The sequence below is a fragment of the Microtus ochrogaster genome, chromosome 7, assembly GCF_000317375.1.
Source record: "Microtus ochrogaster isolate Prairie Vole_2 chromosome 7, MicOch1.0, whole genome shotgun sequence".
NCBI lineage: Eukaryota > Metazoa > Chordata > Mammalia > Rodentia > Cricetidae > Microtus > Microtus ochrogaster.
The window spans coordinates 78,221,917-78,243,256 of NC_022014.1; the positions used below are offsets into that span (position 1 = coordinate 78,221,917).

The 21,340-nt window shown below is 52.7% G+C and overlaps 1 protein-coding gene across 2 annotated transcripts in view; it reads left to right on the plus strand.

Annotated features, from left to right (window-relative positions):
- Tmem104 (transmembrane protein 104) overlaps positions 1-21,340 on the plus strand; it is a 67,026-nt gene that overhangs the window by 32,240 nt on the left and 13,446 nt on the right. For both annotated transcript variants that reach the window (XM_005350699.2, XM_026780434.1), the window contains one exon: positions 16,836-16,929. In XM_005350699.2, the coding sequence (XP_005350756.1) occupies positions 16,836-16,929 (94 nt within the window). The remainder of the gene's footprint in view (positions 1-16,835; positions 16,930-21,340) is intronic.

Genomic DNA, 21,340 nt, shown 5'->3' on the forward strand with positions numbered 1-21,340 from the left:
ACCGTCAAGTTCATGCTGTCTTCCCAGAGAGTGGCTTCCCCAGGCTCCCCGGATGGAGGCAGACATCCTGGCTCAGTGGGCTATCCTCAGGCCCTCTCGCAGACTCAGGACAGAGCACTCTGTTTGCAGGGCAGCCCTAGCTATGCTGCATAGCTTGGGGATACCAGCTTGCCAGTCCCACAGCATGACCTCCACCAGGGACCGGGCTGCACTGGTCTGACCCTCCTGTTGATTTTGAGGTGTTCTCTCTTGTTGCCGCTCATTCCCAGGGAGCAAAGTAGACTTTTCCTAACACCTCAAGTAAGGTTGGAAGGGAGCATCTTCCCAAGGACATTCCCTTCCGCTGCCAAAGTTGCTCTGTTCTTTGAACATCAGCCATTGTGCCCTGAGGCTGTCTAGCATCTGCTAATAAGTGGGTCACTGCCGCCATCGCTTGAATATTCATCCTTACCCATTCTGGGGCAGGAGGTGGCCTAGAGGCCTTCAGGACCAGTGAGAAAGGGACATTAACAAGGAGCGGAAGTCTGGGGAGCAGCAGCAATGTCACAGGACCCGACTGTTCTCCAGATCACCATGCTGCACCCCCAGCCCATCACACACTCAGACCATGCAAAGCTGCCAGAAAAAATAGTGTGTGTAGCACAGACACTGGGTGGAAACAGGGGAGACAGGAAAAGGAAGGGGTTCTCACTTAGGATGAGGGGGTAAGAGCTCTGGTGAGGCCATCTACGGAGGATCCCAAAAGGGCCCAGAAAATCCAGCAACCTGGTGAGGGGTGTCTTTGGGGAGCATCCTTCATCCTGTCACACACCCACAAGTTAGGACTCACCCCAACATCAAACTGGAACCAGATGGGGTGATTCTGGGTGTCTGAAGTGGGGGGCGGGGGAGGCAGGCAGTGCTTATGGGTTGAGGGTACCAGGTGATGTTTTATAAAGACAGGTCTCATGGGCACAATGAATGACGCCCATCTCCTCTCCTCTCTTGCCTCCCAGCATGCTTTTAGGCAGCACCACCTTTAGTTCTGGAGGCCCTGCATACTTGGGTTTGTTTTGTTGGTCACCCACCCTACTCTCCCTCCTGAAAAGATGCTGGTCACAGCCCAGGTGGCCCCACAGGTGTGAGCAGAGCAATCATGACCAAATCCAGTCTTGCGACTCGGAGGGTGTGGCCCCCAGACCCAATTTATCCACACACTTGCTGAGCCCTCTCCTTTATTCCGGGAGTCAGGGACTTCGGGAAGGGAGAATTTCCCCCTACTCCCTGGAAACTCAGGTGCCTGCTCTCTGGGTCTAATGTGGAGTGAAGCCCAGCATCTAGCAGTGACCAAGCTCAGGATGGAATGACAGCCATGGAAGGATTAGCTTGTCTCTTTCCTTTACAAGGAAATCAATAACACAGAAACAGGCCTGTGGCTTTCTTTCTTAGAGAGCTATGCTTGCATCTCATACAGGAGTGGCTGTGCGTGTGTGTGAGCGTACTCTCCCCACCTGCTCTCTAGATGACATTCAGACTGCCTGTCACTTGCTCCAGCACTGGCTTGTTTTGTCAACCCCTGTCCAGGAATCCCATGGACCCTGCTAGGACACTGTCATTCCGCTGTGGTCACTCAGGCCTCCAGACCTTTCTGTTCCTGTTTGTTCACGGCCACGAGCCCACCCCCTCCTTCCTGAGGACACCCGGGTGTCACCTCCCTGAACCACACTATGACAACTTCCCTCTCCCCCTCCACCACATGGCCCTCTGGGTGTTGGGCCTGAGCTCCCTTCTCCTGCTCAGTGAGAAAGTTGTTTTTATTTTTAATGGCACTCTCGGGGACATGGGTTCTGTCAGCCAGCATTAAGCCCACCATCCATCATGCCCCTTGTCTTGCTAGGTAGATGGCACAGAGGATCCCCGTGCCCTAAGCACTCTGACATAGCCTGCCTTCCTTTGGAGTTTCTGGTTCTCAGGACCCGTCAGGACCAAGGCCACCTTCAGCACAGCCCCCTGCTGGTTCCCCAGCCCCCAGTGGTTGGAGACCAAGGACGTGGCCAGTTTTCTCATGTGATGCAATGTGGCAGTCCTGCTTGCCTTGCCCTGACATCAGAATCAACAAGTCTGAGCTGGGGGCTTGTAGTTAAAAGTGAGGGCCGGCGACCCAGATCTGTAGAGCTCCAGGAGTTCTGGGCTGTGTTCCTGTCACTGTGGCCCTGAAGAAACAGAGCGTGGGCGCACTGCTCTCCTCCATGGCTTCCACATCCCTGCCAGCCTTCAGCAGACCCATCCTCCCTAGTTGTAGTTCTTTCCTGTGATAAAACACCTTTAATCCCAGCATCCGAGAGGCGGAGGCAGGAGGATGTCTGTGAAGCCAACCTGGTCTACAGAGTGAGTTCCAGGACAGCCCAGGCTATGTACAGAGACCCTGCCTCAAAAAACCAAAACCAATACAAAACAAAACTTTAAAAAGCAGTTTAGGGGAAAAGGGGTTTATTCAACTTACAATTTCAGATTACAGCCCCTTATTGCAAGGAGGTCAAGGCAGGAACTTGAAGTAGCTGGTCACTTCAAGAGCAAAGAGGGGATGGATGCATGTGTGCCAATCAGTGTTTGGCTCCCTTTCTTTTCTGTCACAGTCCAGAACCCCTGCCTAGGAAATGGCGCTACCCACAGTAGGGCAGGTCTTTCCACATCATCATGATGAAGACAGCCCTTCACAGACATGCCCACAAGCCAAACTAGTCTAGGCAATCCCTCACTGCAATCTTAGGTTAATTCTAGAGTGGATGAAGTTGACCATTTAAATTTACCATCATACCCCAATGTGTCCTTCTCTCGCCATGGGGCTTTCTGCAGAGCCTATGCTAGGCAAGTGTATGTTATGTATTCTTTTATTATTTATTTTTGTTTTATGTGCATTGGTGTTTTGCTTGCATGTATGTCTGTGTGAGGGTGTCAGATCTTGGAGTTACAGTTGTGAACTGCCTGCCATGTGAGTGCTGGGAATTGAACCCAGGTCCTCTGGAAGAGCAGTCAGTGCTGCTTGCTGAGCCATGTCTCCAGCTCCATAGGTTGTATATTCTTGCCCTGCCTTCTAGTAGGCTGCTGAGCCTGGGACAGTTTTCCCTCCTCTGTCTGTCTGGAACAAGTGGCTAGCCCCGTTGTTCTCCCTATCTCCTTCTTAGCAGAAATGATTAAAGCCCGCTGTAACCTCATTTGAGCCAGGCATCTTGGCACACACCTGTAATCCTAGCATGCAGGGAGGCAGATGGGGGCAGGTGGGTTCTCTGTGAGTTCCAGGCCAGCCTGGTCCGTCTAGCTAGAGAGCCTCTGTTTCAAAAGGAAAAAAATTAAACTAAATACTGAAAAAAAATTAAAACTGAGAGGAGCCCCACCCAAGACTCCAAGTACAAACTAGGTAGGTGCATTTGATGGTTCCTTGCTTAAAACCCCTGGAGTACTCCGTGAGGTGGGACCTGAAGCCTTCCAATTGGCATACTCCCTGTCTTGCCTCTTACTCTTAGAGCCCCTCCCTTCCGTCACTGTCTACCCTCCTGATCCGCATCTTCAAAGGATGCTCACATTCTGAGCCCTTGTCATGCTCTGGCTTCCCTCCCCGGTCTCAGGATCCTCCTATCCTGCATGGGCTCAGGGATTCTTGGGGTCTGCTGGTTTCTTAGAGCCAACTACTGCTGGGTAGCCACTGCCCTAACCCGACAAATCCAACTCCATAGATACAGCCAGCTCCTCTTGTCCCCAAGGGACAGCATCCTTTGGTCCTCACCACCAGGACAGGCCAGAGCACCTTTGGGGGGTGCATTGGAGGGGAGCAATTAAAAGCCATCCACATGCTTGGAAGCTGCAGGCCCCGGCTCACCACACCTGCTCCCCTGCCAGCTCCTCTTTGTGCCTGACCTGCGCACAGGGAGTTACCAGAGCAGGGCTGCCTCCACAGTCAGGCCTATTCCTCCAGGCAGCGCTCTTAGCTCTCCACTGCCACAGCCCACTGTGCATGTATACGCATGCCCATTTGTGTACACGCAGGCGTGCACGCATGCACACTATCCCACCTCCCTGCCCCCCATGACCTCTCAGCTGGGCCTGGTGTTGCTGGTTCCCACCTCACTCCATCTCGCTTGTGAGGAGACAACCATCCATTATAAACCCTGATGGCTCATAGTCATTATGCGAATGACTGTGTGGGTTTTCCACAATATTTATCTTTTCCCCCAAACCACAAAGGTTGTAGCTCTGGCATCAGATTCCTGGAACTCTGCCCATCGCTGGGTGCCATCTGGCTTGTCAGCTGAGAAAGACCACACAGGCATGCAGGATGGGCTCAAATGACAGGGCCAGAGAAACAATGTCTGTGCCAGACTAAGGCCATCCCACCTGCCCAACCTCCTCCCCTAGGGGGGCCAGGCTGAGGAGGGGATGGGGAGAGACAAGTGGAAGGCACAGTCTTGGGCAGCTGAGTGCGCTAAGCAGGATATAGGCTTTGGATACAGGTAACCCCAGCTCTAATCCCAGCTACAGCTAAGTAATTGAGATTTTGGGAAAAGCTTTTAATCCCCCTCAACACCTGTCTTCTGAAGTGGAACCAGAAGCCAGGATTAGAAAGCGATCCTACCTGGGAGACAGTCCAAAGAGCTGGTTCCCCTGCCAGCTCTCAGAGCCCTTTCTCCTGGCCCCAAGGCCAAGCCTCTCTAGATGATCCAGTCTCACAAACCCCAGAGAGCTCCCGGAGGCTCTAGGAGAGGAGAGTTGATTGCCAACAGCATCCCTCGGAATGCAGCCCCAAAGCCACCTCCCATTGGCAGGCGTCCTGGCCACTGGGGACGTTGCCTGGACCAAGTGCTGAGCCCAAGGGACTGAGGACGTGACAGGGTCTATGGCTTGTGTTCTGGGCAGACGTGGGCCCCTTTGGCAGGAGATGGCACGCTGAACCTCCAGACCATCGGTCTGGTGTTGCAGGAGCCCCACTGTCCTCCCAGGCTACTCAGGGTGACTTTCTTCCTCAGTTAGGGGAAAAGGTGTTGGTTTTTTTTTTTTTAATATTTATTTATTTATTATGTATACAACTTTCTGTCTGTGTATGCCTACAGGCCAGAAGAGGGCACCAGACCCCATCACAGATGGTTGTGAGCCACCATATGGCTGCTAGGAATTGAACTCAGGACCTTTGGAAGAGCAGGCAATGCTCTTAACCTCTGAGCCATCTCTCCAGCCCCCGAAAAGGTGGTTTTTGATTTGCATCCCAGGACGCCATAAAGACCTGCCACAAAATGAAGGTGACTCAGAAAGCGGACTATGTGGGTTCCTCCTTCTGTTTATTTTGTTTAAAGTTGTCTTCCAAAAGGGAAGCAGGGCTGTGGGGCTCAGTAGGCCCAGATACTTGCTGCGCAAGTCTGCAGTCTGAGCTTAGTCCCCAGAACCCACATAAAGGTAGAAGGAGAGAACCAATCCCATGGTTTTCTCCTCTGACCTCTATACCTGTGACATGGCACACATGCGCCACCATGGTAAATAAATAATTTTTGATGGGAAGCAGAGGGCTGGAGAGATGTATTAGCAGGTAAGAGCCCATACCGCAGCGAGGCAGTAGTGATGCACGCCTTTAATCCCAGCACTTGGGAGGCAGACACAGGTGGATCTCCAAGTTCGAGGTCAGCCTGGTCTACAAAGTTCTAGGGTAGCCAGGGCTACACACAGGGAAACCCTGTCTCAAAGGAAGCAGGGAGGAAAAAAAAAGAACCACAGAAGAATCCACACTGCTCTAGCAGAGGATCTGAGTTCGGTTCCCAGCACTCAGATCCGGTGGCTCACAACCACCTGTGAGCCAGATCCAGGGAGAGCAGATACCTCCGACCTCCATGGGCATTTGCACACGTGTGCACATACCCACACACAATTAAAAATAATAAAAACAATTATAAAAGGAGGGCAGAAAGTTTGAGAAGGGGCCTGGGGGTGTGACAAGTACTCAAAAGTGGCTTTGCAGTCACTCTCTTCAGGAAATAACGAAAGTGACCCCAAAACTGCTTTTCAGTTGCTTCTGGTTGTCGCCTGCGTATAGGTCCAAGTCTCCAAAGAGGCAATGGTGTACCCTAGGCTCTAAGGCAGTGTTGCTCAACCTGGGGGTCACAGCCTCTGAGGGGGTCACATGACCCTTTCACAGGGTCACCTAAGACCATCAGAAGACACAGATATTTACATTACAATTTATAACAGAAAAATTACAGCTATGAAGTAGCAACGAGAAAGGCTTTATGGTCAGGGGTCAGCACAACATGAGGAGCTGTGTTATAAAGGGTCAAAGCATTAGGAAGGTTGGGAACCACTGCGTTGAGTCTTGAGGCAGTGCCCTGTAGTCTTGGATTTCCCTTAGCTTCCTCCTCCCTTCTCAGAGCTAGTCTGAAAGAGCCCAGGAGACCCCATCTTCTCAGCTGCCCTGAATGCACTGACCCTCAGCTCCGTGCAGGAGGCTGTGGTCCCTTCCCAGTCACCTTGGACTGGCGGGAGGGCAGGCTCTGGGTTTACAGGGCTAGCGCTGGCTGCATGCAGGAGCTGCTCATTGAGGCTCCCATAGTCAACAGCTCCTAAGACAAAGCAGCCCCCATGTCTAGGTTTCCTCTAGAATCATCTTCTCCGGCTCCCCAGGTTCAGAACAGAGTGGCATTTCCACCAACAGCTTAGAGATTGCTGCCCTGGCATCTGCATGTGGCCATTCTGGATCTGTTCCAGGCACCTCAGGCGGCCAGCATCCTTCTTTACTCTAGGTACCAGCCCAAGCCACAGGACCCTAATGGCTAGCCCTGGTTGTTAGACTACTGCTGGGTGGTTTTGAGCTCCACAGCCCACCCACTCCCAGCCTACCCGCGCCCGCACCTCTGTTCTGCAGCTCAGTGGCTGCTTCCTCTTCCTCCTGGAATTTTCACATTCAGTCCATTGTTGCTTCTTCTTAAGCGTCAGCATCTTCCAGCAAGCCACAGGCGTCTTACATCCCCACTCTCCAGTGCAGAGTGGACAGACCAGTGCAGCCACGGGGGAGGTTTCTGCCCAAGGGTGTAACAAGACAAGAGCAAGATTTGTGAGGTCCACCCCTACTCTCAAGAGGCACGTGCTTGTTTGGGATGGGCTGGGCATCTTCCGCCATCACCTGAATCTTTTTGTCCTGGGTCCATTCTGCATTCATCCTCCAGGTACCTTCTTGGTGCTGGCTGGGAGAAGGTAGGGTAGAACCAGAGACACTGAGACGTAACCACCATCAAACGGTGTGTTCTGCCAGGAGTTGGGCAAGACATTAGTCACTGCTATGGAGTGGATTATTGCCCCTAAAGAGATGTCCCAACCTCCTCCGTCTGTACCACGGGAGCTAGAAGATCAGTGAGGAAGGGCTTGGTGGCATCTCCATTGTGCCCAGGTTAGTGCTGAGACCCGGCAGCCTGTCCCGGCACAGGTGGTTTCTCTGCCCACAAGACCCCGTTCTCTAGGTCAGCCTACCACTGGGCTGATTTTTATAAGGGTCACAGTTCATCTGTTCCAGGGCAAGTCACTTCTGAAACCATATAGTCTGGTGTGAAAAAGCCCTCCTCTCCACAGCATAACAGTGCTTGTCCTAGAATTCTGGCAGTGAGCCGTGACAGCAGTTCAGTGGTCTTGGCTTGGCGCACATTCTGTGGTTGACACGGCTTCCAGTTTAACATCTGTTCCTCTGTTGGTCATCTTCAGCATGGTGATGGCCCTCTCCTGAATGATCAGAATTACTTAACTCTCGTGAGTATTTGAACCATTAGTAAACTCATATGGGGAATTAAAAATAAAATAGTGTGTGGTAAGGGGTAGTGCATGCAGCTACAGGCCAAAGCAAGAAGATCATTTACACCCAGACGGAGCATAGCAAGACCTGCTCTCAAAGTGCCCAGAATGAACAGCACTGACAGAGCGTCCTTTGCATGCAGGTCTTGGCAGTGCCGTAGTCCCATACCTGGGATGTTTGCAGAGTCGACTGCAGGGTTACTGTTGCAGCGATGCAGCACTGTGGCCACGGCAGCCTGCTTTTCTGCCTTTTTGGTTTCTCTGAGACAGTGTTTCTCCCTATAGCTCTGGCTGTCCTGAAATTCACTCTGTAGGTCAGGCTGGCCTCAAACTCAGAAATCTGCCTGTTTCTGCCTCCCAAGTGCTGGGATTAAAGACATTTGCACTACTGTCCAGTCTGGCAGCCTGCTTTCGTATAGAACTCAGAACCACCAGCCCAGGGGTGGCACTGCACGTCGTCAGCCCCTAAAGACAGATCTTATGGAGGCATTTTCTCAGTTGAGGCTCCCACCTTTCCGATAACTCTAGCCTATGTCAAGCAGACACAGAACCAGCCAGCGCAACTGACTGTCAGCTTGACACACAAGCACATCATCGTTGAGCCATAACCTTTCCTTTCTTATTCGTCCCCAAGATTAAGATCAACATTACAATATAAACACCCCAAATTTTAAAAAGTCCCACAGTCTTTAAAAATTCAAACACTTGGAACTGGAGAGGTGGCTGCTCTTCCAGAGGTCCTGAGTTCAACTCCCAGCAACCACATGGTGGCTCACAACCATCTATAGTGGGATCTGATGCCCTCTCCTGGCATAAAGATGCACATGCAGATAGAGCACTCATATACATAAATAATAAATCTTTAAAAAAAAAAACACTCAGCCAGCAGTGGTGGCAAACTCCTTTAATCTCACCACGTGTGAGGCAGAGGTAGGTGGATCTCTGAGTTTGAGGCCAGCCTGGTCTACAGAACAAGTTCCAGGACAACCATTGCTACTCAGTGAACCCTGTCTCAAAAAAAAAAAAAAATCAAACTCTTAAAAATCTAGACTCTTTAAAATTCAAAGTCTCTCCCTCAACTGTGGGCTCTTGTCAAATAAAAAAAAAATTACTTTTTTACTTCAAGAGGGAAGAACCAGGGCACAGTCATAATCTGAACAAAGCGAAATTAACCTCCAACAGTGTAACTAAGTCAGTGCCCAATTGTGTGGGATTCGCTCACCATCTTCGGGCTCCTCCGAGGGGCTCCTCCAGCTCTGCTCCTGCAGCAAACACAGCTTGTCTTCTGGGGTCCAGCCGGCCCCACTTCACTCCTGGTGCTGTCCTTGGTGGTCATCCCATGATGCATCTCCAAACCCCTGCTATCCCTTGCTTTCGCCAATAACCTCTTCCGGGCTCTTCTCAGGGACTCCAGCCCTGTTTACAGCACAAACCTCAGCTGCGCTCCATGACCCTTCAAGCCTTCAAAACCAGCACCACTTGGGCGACTCTTACACTGCTAAGTTCAGCTGCCAGCACAAGATACACCCCTGACCACCTCTGGAACACGGCTTCTGTGTGTTGACCCTAAGGAAACTCTCTGTCTGTCTGTCTGTCTGTCTTGGCTTTTCCAGACAGGGTTTCTCTGTATGTAGCCCTGGCTGTCCTGGAACTTGCTTTGTAGATCAGGCTAGCTCTGAACTCAGAGATCCGCCTGCCTCTGCCTCCTGAGTGGTGGGATTAAAGGCTGTTGGTCTCTTGTTAATCACAGCTGATTCTTCAGCCCCAGCTGAGCAGTCAACACAGATTCTTCACACAAAAGGCCTGGTAGAGTCTCTGCTTCCCTCGGAAACCTCACAGGCCAGGCCTCCATCTTTCGCATTTTTCTCAACATTCTTACCTCCAGGTCTCTACGGAACAGCTCGCCAGGCTTCAGACACTCTGTGGCTTTTCTTGCCCAAAGTTCCAAAGTGTTTTCCATAATCTTCCCCCAATAAAAGATGTGATCAGGTCTGTCACTGCAGTATCCACCACCATCCTGGTGCCAGCTTCTGTCCTGGTTAGGATCACTGTTGCTTTGATCAAACACCATGACCAAGGCAACTTGGGGAGGAAGGGGCTATTTCAGCTTACGCTTCCATCACTTAGGGAAGTCAGGACAGGAACTCAAACAGGGCAGAAACCTGGAGGCAGGAGCTGATACAGGGACCAGGGAGGAATGCTACTTACTGACTTGTTCCCTGTGGCTTACTCAGGCTGCTTTCTCATAGAACCCAGGACCACCAGCCCAGGGATGGCATCACCCAATGGGCCTGGCCCTCCCCCGTCAATCACTAATTGGGAAAATTCCCTACACATGATGTACTTTGAGAAATTGAGTGACTCAGCAGAGCAGGCTTAACAAGGACATCCGTACCCGCTCCCCACCCCATCCCTGCGATCCGAACTCAGTGCCCCTTCACGCTCCCACTCAGAGCTCACCTGCCCGTTGTAGATGAAGCCCCAGAAGTTGTGATTCAGGTAGGCAAATAAAATCTCCCAGCCCCAAATGTTCACAGCCACTTGAGAAGTAAAAATAGAATCCTTGAGCATTTCTTCACTACGCTTCAAGGACGCGTGGCAAGTTCAATTAGGGATGGGTTCGTGCCGAGATGCTATTAACCCCAATTAGCTTTTAACCCCTAGCACTCAACAGGAACAGCCCTGCAAGCTTGGCATCCCTCCCTTCCTCATTTGAAATACCCTCCAGGATCAATCCAGACAGCTCAGCTGTGCATTTGGCATCTGGCCATCACCACTTGAACCCACTCCTCTGGGGCTGACGGGCTCCAAGCCTGTGAATTCTGCCCTGAGCCCTTCCGGATCCTGTGTGTTTAGCGAAGCCCTGACACACAGTGGTCCAACGCTGCAGCGGTCCACCCGACGCTGCTGTTTCTAAGAAGTGCCTTTCTCTGCCACGCTGAGTTAACAAGGGAAGCCCTGGGTGGGAAGCCATGGAGTGGAACTTGTTGACCTTTGTGTTGAGACCCCAGAAGCTGATCAGTGGGATGGGAAGTGCCAGAATCCTTGAAAGCCCCATCCCATTCTTCTGTGGGTACCATAAACAGAAACCTCACCTTTAGAGGATGTAAATAAATAGGCACTCGGAGAACTGCCCACTTGGTGAGGAAGTTAATCAGTGCCCATGTAAGGGCACATAGTGGCCAGCAGGGTCGAGCACACCCTCTTCCAGTCCCAAGCCTCCTCTGGGAGTGAAAGATGCCATGTGAGCGGACTGCCCCGGAACATCTTCCTGTCTGTCATGTGCACCCACAGAGGTAGGAGGGATACCCCTCCCCCCGGCTGGATTCACAGCTGATGTGCCTCCTTGAGTCCTTCCCACTATCTTATTGCCAGAGTTGAAGTTCTGATCAAAAGCTGCAGGCCACTCCATGGCTTCTCGGCAAGAGAAAGATGAAAGGCAGGTGTTAGGGCGTTGCTTGTTGTTCAGGAAGAGCTGATGTCTGGGTTGTGACTGGGAATCCTACCAGGAGGTAGATGCTTCCAAAAGACCAACCCCTTTGAAGGCCTTTAGTTCTTTAGGGTTCTTCTAAGAAGCCACCTCTCGTGGGGACCATCATAGAGTCACCATGTGGTTACAGTGCAGAGGGCTCCCTTCCTTTGGCAGGGGACTGGGCAGCACTGCTGATGGCAGGAGCTGAGTGCCAGGCTCCTCTCCTCTCCTGCATATCCCGCCCCTTCCTCAGCTCTAGGATGGAGCCAAGGGCCTTGCGTGTGCTAGGCAGACGGTCTTCCATTGAGCCATACCTCTCAGCCTTCCAAACTGTTTTTGGAAAGAGACGCCCCCCCCCCAACATAGTGATCGTGTTTCAACAGGTGTGCGGCTGCATAACTGCTTGGCTGTGACAGGAAGGGTAGTAAGGGGCACAAAGCAAATCAGCAAAGCTAGGGAGGGGTGCCTTTCCCATCACTATGATGACACCTTCCTCCCCGGCACTTCATCAAGTGCAACATAGCCCACGGATACTCATCCTGTCATGTGTGCAAAGTCTTCTCTGGCTGTCGGAACAAGCAAGGATGTGGTCCTTGCCTTCGGTATGCTGACTCCCCTGCTGGGGATGCAGGAGCAGCCCTGTTCCCTACAAGACTGGAGTCACATGGTGCCACCATGCCCTGGTGATTCAGTCACGAGCCCTGGAGAAGCCTGAAGTAACTGCAGAGGAGACTGGCATTTGAATGAGCGTTGGAGGTGGGGCCAGAGAAAGGAGCCAGCCAGCAGGAGGGTGGGAATTAGCTTGATGGGTGGGACTGGGGGCAGAGGAGGTGGATGCAGTGAGCTGGGCTTGCAGAAACAGCCAGGCTGTGGCAGGAAGTGTCATTACTTACCCTGCAACTTTCTTCCTTCGCCCCTGAACTTCTCCATCCTCTCTGTCTCCTCAGTCAGCGATCACTACCTGCCCTGAGGGCCTTGCACATGAGTGGGAAGCCTCGCATGTGGGTGCGGATGTGAAGAGGCCTGTGGCCTTGATCAGGGAGGCCATTACAGGTGACTTCGATAGAAGTGGAGTGGGGAAAGGGGGGGACAAGGAGGTTGAGACCGTGATAGATTCCTGTCAGGCAGTGGGACTGAACTTTTGGAGCCTCTTATTGGACAGTTAATGCGTGATTGACACCAAATGTGTGCTTTTCTGTTTCTCTGGCCAGGAAGATTTGGGCACAGGGAAAGCAGGCATTGCCCTGTTATACTTGGTGTGACTGTCACTCATGTATTCCCACCTTCTAAACAGCAGACCGCGTGCCTGTATAAGACGAGAGTGGGTGGAATTAGAGCTTTTCTTCAGAGCATGCCGAGTGTGGTGGGGTCAGCCCAAGGGTGAGCATGGCTCGGCCTCAGCAACGTTCTTGATTTAAAGATCTGCTTGCCCATGACACAGTATCCACCTCCCGGCCCCCTGCTCTAGCCTGCGGGAATGAAGGCTCCAGTTAGAATAGCAGTTCTCTACCTGTGGGCCATGACCCCTGTGGACCTGAACTACCCTTTCACAGGGGTCACTTCAGACCACCAGAAAACACAGATGTTTGCATTACAACTCATAAGAGTAGCAAAGTTACAGTTAGGAAGTAGCAACAAAAATAATTTTATAGCCGGGCGGTGGTGGCGCGTGCCTTTAATCCCAGCACTTGAGAGGCAGAGGCAGGTGGATCTCTGGGAGTTCGAGACCAGCCTGGTCTACAAGAGCTAGTTCTGGGACAGGCACCAAAGCTACAGAGAAACCCTGTCTCGAAAAACCAAAATAATAATAATAATAATAATTTTATGGGGGGGTCACTGCAGCATGAGGAACTGTCTTAAAGGGCCGCAGCGTCAGGAAGGTTGAGAACCACTGAGTTAGTTAGAAGCTGACGTCTCAGCGCTTCCTGACTTCACCAAAACCCTGTGTTATTCCGGGGGGTGGGGGGAGGGAGTCCGCACAGCCCATCCAGCCCGTGTGAAGCCCCAGCGCCTGCCCCAGGTCACCTAGTCCCTGGTCTGTTTGGGGGGACAGCGGCCTGGGTGTAGAAAGTAGCTTCCTAGTCTTCATTCTGCCATTGAGCCTCATTTCAATCGCCGGTTGGAGAAATTCAGCTTCTGGCAGCCCTGTTGTTTGGTTCATGGGCTGGGTGTGGTCTTGTCCTGCGGGGGTGCTATGTGGCACCTTTGGGCACCTTTCTGAGCCATACCTGGGACTCCTGGGTTTAGAGAGAATCTGTGGTTTGGAGGACCTGTTATGGTAACCGCAGAAATCTAGTATTGGAGTCAAGAAAGACTGGAGATGGCCGGACGCTTGCCGCCTGAGCAGCTGAGGTGAATGTCATCTGCCTAGGGGACATAGGAAGGCAGACAGCCCTGACAAACAGGAGACTCCAGAACATTCTAAAAAAGCAGCGGCTGTGCACTGCCTGCAGTGCCTTGGGAACATGTGCTTCCTCGTGTCCATCACGGCTCCAGTAAGGTTGCTGTGGGGACTTTGGTATGCAGCAAAACTCACTGACCCAGAAAGAGAGATTTGAGTGGCCCTGTTTGCCCCCTCCCGGTCTGTCTCAGACTTTATTCCCAGAAACCAGCTTGAAGATTTCATTAGAAATCAAAGCATTGCTGGTTCTTTTTTTTTTCCCCATTTCTTTTTTAAAAGAAACATACTTGGCTGCCGTGACGGGTGTCCCTGCTTCCTGTGATGAGAGGGGCGACAGGAGTCCTTGAACAGAGACTGAGCTAGAGCTGATCAATGGCATTTGGGGGTTGGGAAATTAGCTCAGGAGCCAGCGAATTCCTAATGTCATGTGGGCTAGACTGGAAGACCCAGGGGACGGGCCGTCTCTTGGCTTTCTCGCTAGTCTCTCTGTAAAAGGGAAAGAGCGTACCTCACCTGACTGGGGGTCACGCCATGGTGGACTCTACCCTGCCTGACCCCAGCCAGCTCTCTTCCCGCTTCCATGCCCGTCCTCTCTCACTCTGGATGCCCGCGCCTGCAGACGCTTCGTTCTGCCTCGAGCTAATTTGCAATGGACACCTGTTCCTTAATTAGCCTCAGCTCCGGGTCGGCAGCTTCATCTGGGCTCCCTCTGCTGTGTGAGCTCGCGCCCCGTGCGAGGGCTGCTGGGTGGCAGGGTGTCTGTGCTGTCTGTGACCTGGTGGGCCCTGAACTTACTCAGCTGTGGAGCTGAGCACTGGAAGGAAGCACAGCCACTGTCCGGCCATCCGGTCACAGCTGGGGCTCAGTCCTAAAGGAACTCTCTCCCACCAGGTCCAGTTGCCAGGGCAGACCTGGCGTCTGGGCTAAATATGGACCGCTAAGCAGTGGGCCCTCGTTCTGACTCTCTGTCACACTCACTTGGCCCCAGGGACCCTCTGCACCTAGGAGTCTACCATGGAGTTTTATGAAATCGGTATCTCATGTCCTGGAGTCTTTTCAAGGGTGCGCTGAGGATGAGGAAGATAGATCGGCCTCTGTGCAGGGGCCCCTGGAGGGTGACACTGGGAAGTGCCCTCCAGAATGCTTACACTGCCACCACCCTGTTTCAGTGCACTAGAACGTTCTAAAAACCAGGCGTCGTGTTCTATGTGACATCTGACCTTCCTCATGAGCCACCCCAAGATTTCCCACTTTCACAGTTGGACGCCATGTTTGCAGCTGGAAACATCACAGGTCAGAGCTAAATTGCCTAAACCCAAGGCATACCAAGAGCCCAGGTCCCAGCAGACCAAAGGCGTTTGGACACATTTTGTGTTTATGCCTCTCCCTGTCAGCCCGGTCTCTGCTTCAACAGAGAAATTCATCAGTGGAAAGTTTCCCTGAAGTGGGGATTTTCCTAAATGACTTTCTGGTGGCATTGCATGAAGACAGGCTGGGCTGGGGGCAGGGCCTGGTGGTGTGCATTCTCTTACTGTGGTCCAGCTTTCCTGTCGGGGCTACATTTACCTTCACAGAGTCCCTTCCCTGCCATCCACCCAGCCTAAGCAAATGCTTCTCTCGCCCAGCCCCCTTTTTCTGAACAGAAGCAAGGCTGGTTCTGAGGCCCCAGCAGAAAGCCCTTCTCTCCAGAAATCTCCCAGCCTGGAGGTGGCCAGCGGCCTTCACCCTCCCCAGCTAATTAGCTCCTTTCTTAGGCGGTTCTGGAACCTTCTGTCATTCACTCTCGCAGTGATAATGGTCTTGGATAAGAGGTCACAGCTTTCCCCACTTCCTGCACTCCTTGTGGAGGGGGTGGAGTGGGCTCCCCGCCCCCAGGAGCTCCCTCTTGTCTGTCACAGAAACTCTCTCACCTCCCACCCCACTTGGCAGCTGTGATGGCGTCACCCTGCTCAGAGGGTCAGAGCCCAGCTCCCCAGGGTAGACGCCTCTCCAGGTCCTTCAGGCCCCCACCCCACCCCACTGTATGCGCATCTCTGGTGAGTGTCATTAGCATCAGCGTGATGAAATGGCACAGTGTAAATGTTAATAGGGGCTGATGTTTCGCCTGCTTCCGAGTGGCAGATTGGAAATGGTACCATCTTAACTCCAAGGAGCAGCTTTTAATCCCTCTGCTTCCTGAGCAGCCAATTTGGCATGGAAAACCCAACTTCCCTCCCCTCTGAGACATCACCACATCTACCCCAACTGCTTTTCATAATGGGGTCTACGTACCCCACAGATCAGTAGCCTAAGGCAGGGTTCATTTTTGCCTTGGTCTCCAAAGGAAAGAGAAGAACTCGGGGGTGGGGGGGCAGTACCACAGGCAGTTCACCTTCCACCCCTGACTTCTCCACTCCCAGCTCTTGTGTGTAGATAGGATGACCTTGGCCTCCCAGCCCTTCTGCTCCACCCTCATAGTGCTCATAGTGCTGGAGTAGCAGGCCTGGGATAATGGGTATGTGCCATCACACCTGGTTTATGTGATGCTTCAGCCTGAGCCCATGGCAACCTCTCTACCACTGAATGGCTTCCCAACCCCACCCCTGGGTCTTCCCTGTCAATCCTTGACATTTCCCTAAGTGGCCCCAACAGCCCTGACTTGTTCTCTGTTTCCCTTCTTGCTGGGAGAGGACATCCCTATTCTTTTAGCTGCCCCTGCCAATCAGAGCCCTCGTGTCCCTGTTCCCTCTGTCCTCTCTTCCCCGTGATGGTGAGGGTCTGTCTGGCCTTCCTTCTGGACGATGCATCTCACTGGTACTTCATCCCTAATCCACACTCAGCAGCACACTGCTGGGTCTGAGGGCTCCTCATCAGTGCCTGCCGAAGAAGTCAGCAGGATGGTTTGGGTGGAGGTCCCAGGGTGAAGCCTGGGCCTTGCCCAGAAGCGGCAGTGACATCAGAACAGGGTATGTGAGCAGCAGAGAAGTGAGGCTCTGGCCCTTCCATCCGCCTCTAGTCCTGGGTCTTTATCTTCAGTGACCTTGATGGGCCCCAGGAGGGCTCTGTCAAGAGGTGCTGGTATTCCCTTGTGGTACTGCAGGCCTTAGCAAGGCCTCCAGGCTGCTGTCCCCACAGCCTGCTTCGTGTCACCTCTATACACCGCCTCATTGCTCTTTTCATCCCCAGACTATCTTCACCCTCCTCCTTGGACCTTTCACCTTCTTCGACGTCCAGAAGACTAAGTACCTGCAGATCTTGACCTCTCTGATGAGATGGATCGGTGAGTCTGAGAAATCTCCCCATTGTCTCCCTTCTCCCCACACCTCCCTCCGCCTCTGCAGAGAAGCCAGGCAAACTCCCAGCTGGGATGTGGCAGCAGCTCCATCCAATCGGCCTGCCTGGTCCTCTGACCTTTCCAGAGGGCACGGAGAAGGCAAGTGCTCCCCCGGCCTTTTACTGCTGGGGAGATTTAGTACCAAAAAAATGCGAGTGACTTTTTCCAGGTCACACTGAATGGATGGGACTGGGCTGGGACCTGAGCTGCTAATTCTGGTCCAGCTCCTTCACATGACCATGCTAGGTCGGGCTGTGCCCCCTGGAGGGGACAGGAGCAGCACCATTCTGCCTTCTCGGGAGTGTGGTGTGTGCCACAGCCAGAAAACCCAGTGGGCCATGGTAGCAGCTGCTCTCAGCCTCTGAGCTCTGGACCACCAGAGTGTGGAAAGGTACCCACATCATCTATAGTGGCTTCTAACTCACTGATGCCCCTGCGTGGCAGCTCTCTTGTTCTCAGGGAAATGTTGGGGATCTTCCCCCCTTAAACTGGGTTAGCAGTGGGTATCTGTTCACTTCTGCCATACCAGCCGGTCACCCTGGCAAAGGAGCCCGCAGCTGGTACAGCAGGGTTGAGGACGATCATCTGTGGGGCTGCTGTTGCCTCTCCTCTGACTGGCTGCCATGTGTCTGTCTTTCTCAGTATAAAAGCTAAAATGGGTTGGGGTGGGGACATAACTTAGTAAATGCTTGTCTGGTATGCATGAAACCCTGCCTTGGTCCCTGGCACCAAATCAAACCAGATATGGTAGCATGTGCCTATGCTGTAGCTCTGGAAGAATCAGAAGTTCAAGGTCACACTTAGCTATAACAAAGTGAGTTAATTCAAGGCTAGCCTTGGCTACATGGGACTTATCCAGGAGTCCCTATCCCACCCCCTGGCAGAGTTTCCAGGGCTCCTTCCTCCTGTCTATCCTGAGCCTGATCAACTCCCATCAGGACCAAAGCTGCAGACTGCCTCTGATTTTATGCCGTACCCCAGCAGGATGATGATTCCGCTAAGGGCCGCATCTTTGAGCCCTGGTTCCCGCAGCTCAGTGGGAGGAGCCATGGGAGTCCTGGTTCCACAGTGGGAAGCAGGGGTGGGGTCATTCTTTCAAACAGCCTGGCCTGCCCGAGCTAGAGCAGGCTCTGCAGCTTGGGGCACTCTCTCATCCAGGAGCCTCAGAGGGCTTGGTGCCTAAAACTCAGGGTCAGCCGAGGCCAGATCCAAGCTGGTCCCCCTCTCTTTATCTTGGCTTTATGTGACGTGTGTGAGAGTTCCAGGGTGTCTTTTGCAGGCAGGGTTTGGAGAGGAATGTTCTCTGTCTGCATCTCCCTGTGTCTGTTATCCAGTTCCTTTCCCTCCCTGAGGGCAGGTTGACAAGTCTGGCCCCCCGCCCTGCTGGTGCTTACCTGTCCTCAGCCCAGGACGGGCTCTCTAAGCTCCAGTCTGAAGCTGACTCTTTCTCGTTTCTTCCTGTGGCTGGGATGACATTGAAGGATGGGGGGGGGGGGGCACATGCTCTGACTAGCTTGATGGATTCCTGTGTCAGCCCGTAAGGGGACAGCAACCCTGATAATGACAGTTAACTTCTATATTTTTGAAGGATATATCCATCTAAAGAGGGAAGCTTGGGCCCAGTGTAGTGGCACACATTTATAATCCCCACACGTAGGAGGAGGCGGCAGGAAGATCAGGAGTTCAAGGCCAGCCTTGACTAGAAAACCCAGCTTAAGCTACATGAGACCCTGTCTCAGAAAGAGAGGAAGTGGAAGGAAGGATTTGTGAAAGGGGACGGAATTGGTTAATAGTAAATATTTCTTGTAAGCACCAGGACCAGGTCAGAATTACAGCAAAGCTCTGAGGCCAGCAAGCCCCCGGACCCTGGAGGCTACCTCCAGCCTGCCTTTGCTTCCTCCCCTTGGATCTGGCCAGACACCTGCTGTGTTAACCAACTGGCTCAGTAGGTAAAAGCATTCATCATACATGCCTAATAACCAGAGTTTGGCTCCCCAGAACCCGCATAGAAGCTGGATGCAGTAGTGCAGGGGTCTGGGATCCCAGTCTTACAGGAAGGTGGGGTAGAGACAGGATCTCCAGAAACTCGAAGCTGTATGCCGCCGTAACAAGAGAGACTGTCGTAAAGCAAGGTCCAAGACCAAGACTGACCCCAAAGGTTGTCTTCTGACCTTTGTTCACACACTGCCAACAACATTCACCCGAGTAAGTGCACGTACATGTTCCCAGCACCCATGGGTGGCTTACAACTGCCTGTATGTAACTCCAGCTCCAGGGGGATCTGATGCCTCTGCCCCCACTGGCACCCGCATGCATGTGCATATACCCACATGCAGACCCACACACAATTTAAATTAATAAAAAACAGGGCTGGCGAAAGAGCTATTAAAGGCCAAGGCTCACCACCAAAACTACAAAAATAAATCTTAAAGAAACAAAGTAAGGCCAGGAGGTGGTGGCATACGTCTTTAATCCCAGCACTCAGGAAACAGAGGCAGGTGGATCTCTGTGAGGTCAGCCTGGTCTACAGAGTAAGTTCCAGGATAGCCAGGGCTACAAAGAGAAACCCTGTCTCCAAAAATAAATAAATAAATGAATGAATGAATGAATGAATGAATGAAAGAAAGAAAAGGAAAGAGGCAAAGTAAAAGAAAGTTGAAAGTACATAAGCAAGTGCCTGACTCAAAGGCTCTGTTCCCATGGAACTTGCCTCTTACAGGGCAGACGAATCCCAGTTCTACCCCGGGACTCCTTGGCCTCCAAGCAGCTCGTGTGCTGCAGAGCAGGAAACGGTGGTGCTGAGAGGGGCTGTGGGCAGCAGTGTGAGCCTGGGCAGAGCCCAGCTAGTGAGGGTCCTTGGCTCTTTGTCTCTGGGCCCCACGCTGAAGACACGTTGTCTGCACTGCCATTTCCCCTCTTTCCCTTGGAGCCGAGAGATAATGAAATGCCAGGAGTCTCCCGGGCGCAGTGCTGTGGGCGATGGGGCACAAGGCCGTCATTTTTCTCTGTGAGAGACTCAGACCTTTGGACTTAAAAAGCTGGGCCTCCTAGTGACAGAGCCGCCCAGGGAAAGGGGAGCTGCCGCTAAGTAAACTCAACCATAGTGAGCCGGGTTAAGCTCCCAGCTGGGGCAGAGGAACTGCCAGGGCAGTTCTCTCCTCAGCTAGGCTAGGAACAGGCTTTTTCTTCCACCTAACGCCGCCGGGTCTGGCTCTAAAGAGGAGAATCCCCCAGAAGCACACAAGCTGCACCAGACAGCCCTGTTCATGGAACGGACCTCAGCCTGCCCTGGGCCGCAGCAAGGGTGCCTGTCTGAGCCAAGCTCACCCCAGGCAGTTTTTCTAGAACGCCCTTTGGGCAGTGATCTCAGAGGCCCCATTTGTCCTCAGGAGCCTTTGCCAAGTTGTCATTCTGCCTCTGAGAAGCAGCTGTGTGGCAGTCCCTCCCAAGACCTCCTCCCCACACCCTGCCCCCTCCCCCTTTAACTTCCCTCCTTCCCACCCTTTGCCAGCACACACTCTTTCTCTCCCTTCTCCCCAAATGAGGGCCCTGCCTTTTCAAGAGCTGAGTAGGGAGCTCAGAGAGGCAGTAAGCTGGCTCGGGTTCCAGAAGACGAAGAGGAAGAATAGGCACCAAAGGGACCGGAAAATGGTGAATAAATGTGCTGAGCCGGAAAGTTTCTCGCGCTTGATGAGGAATTTGTTCTGCCATCTGTTGAAATGAAGCCGGGGTCGATGCAGGCCCCAAGAGCTGTGCCAGGAGCCTCGGGTTCATTCCTCTGAGGGCTCTTCCTCTGCCCTTCCCATACTTTGCAAGTCGCCTTGTGTTTCCACAGTGGGATTTGAAGGCTTAAAACGGCCTTTGCAAATAGCCAGTTGTCCAGGGAAAATGTCAGGATATAGGTGACAGATGCCAGTGTGGGTTCATTTTGCCTGCCAGGCTGGCTGATTCTGGGTCCTTCAATCTCTGTGTGTGTGTGTGAGAGGGGGGGGGAGGGGTTCTATTGCTGTGAAGAGACACTATGACCACAGCAATTATTATAAAGAAAACATTTAACTGGGGTGGCTCGCTTACAGTTTCAGAGGTTCAGACCATTATCAGGGTGGGGGAGCATGGTGGCATACAGGCAGAGGTGGTGCTGGAGCTGAGAGTGCTACATCTTCCAGGCGACAGGATGTCAACTGTCACTCTGAGGGAAGCTTGAGCAAATGAGACCTCAAAGCCATACCCACAGTGGCACACTTCCTCTAACAAGACCACACCTTCTAATACTGCCACTCCCTTTAGGGGCCATTTTCTTCCAAACTGCCCGTGTGTGTGTGTGTGTGTGTGTGTGTGTGTGTGTGTGTGTGTGTGT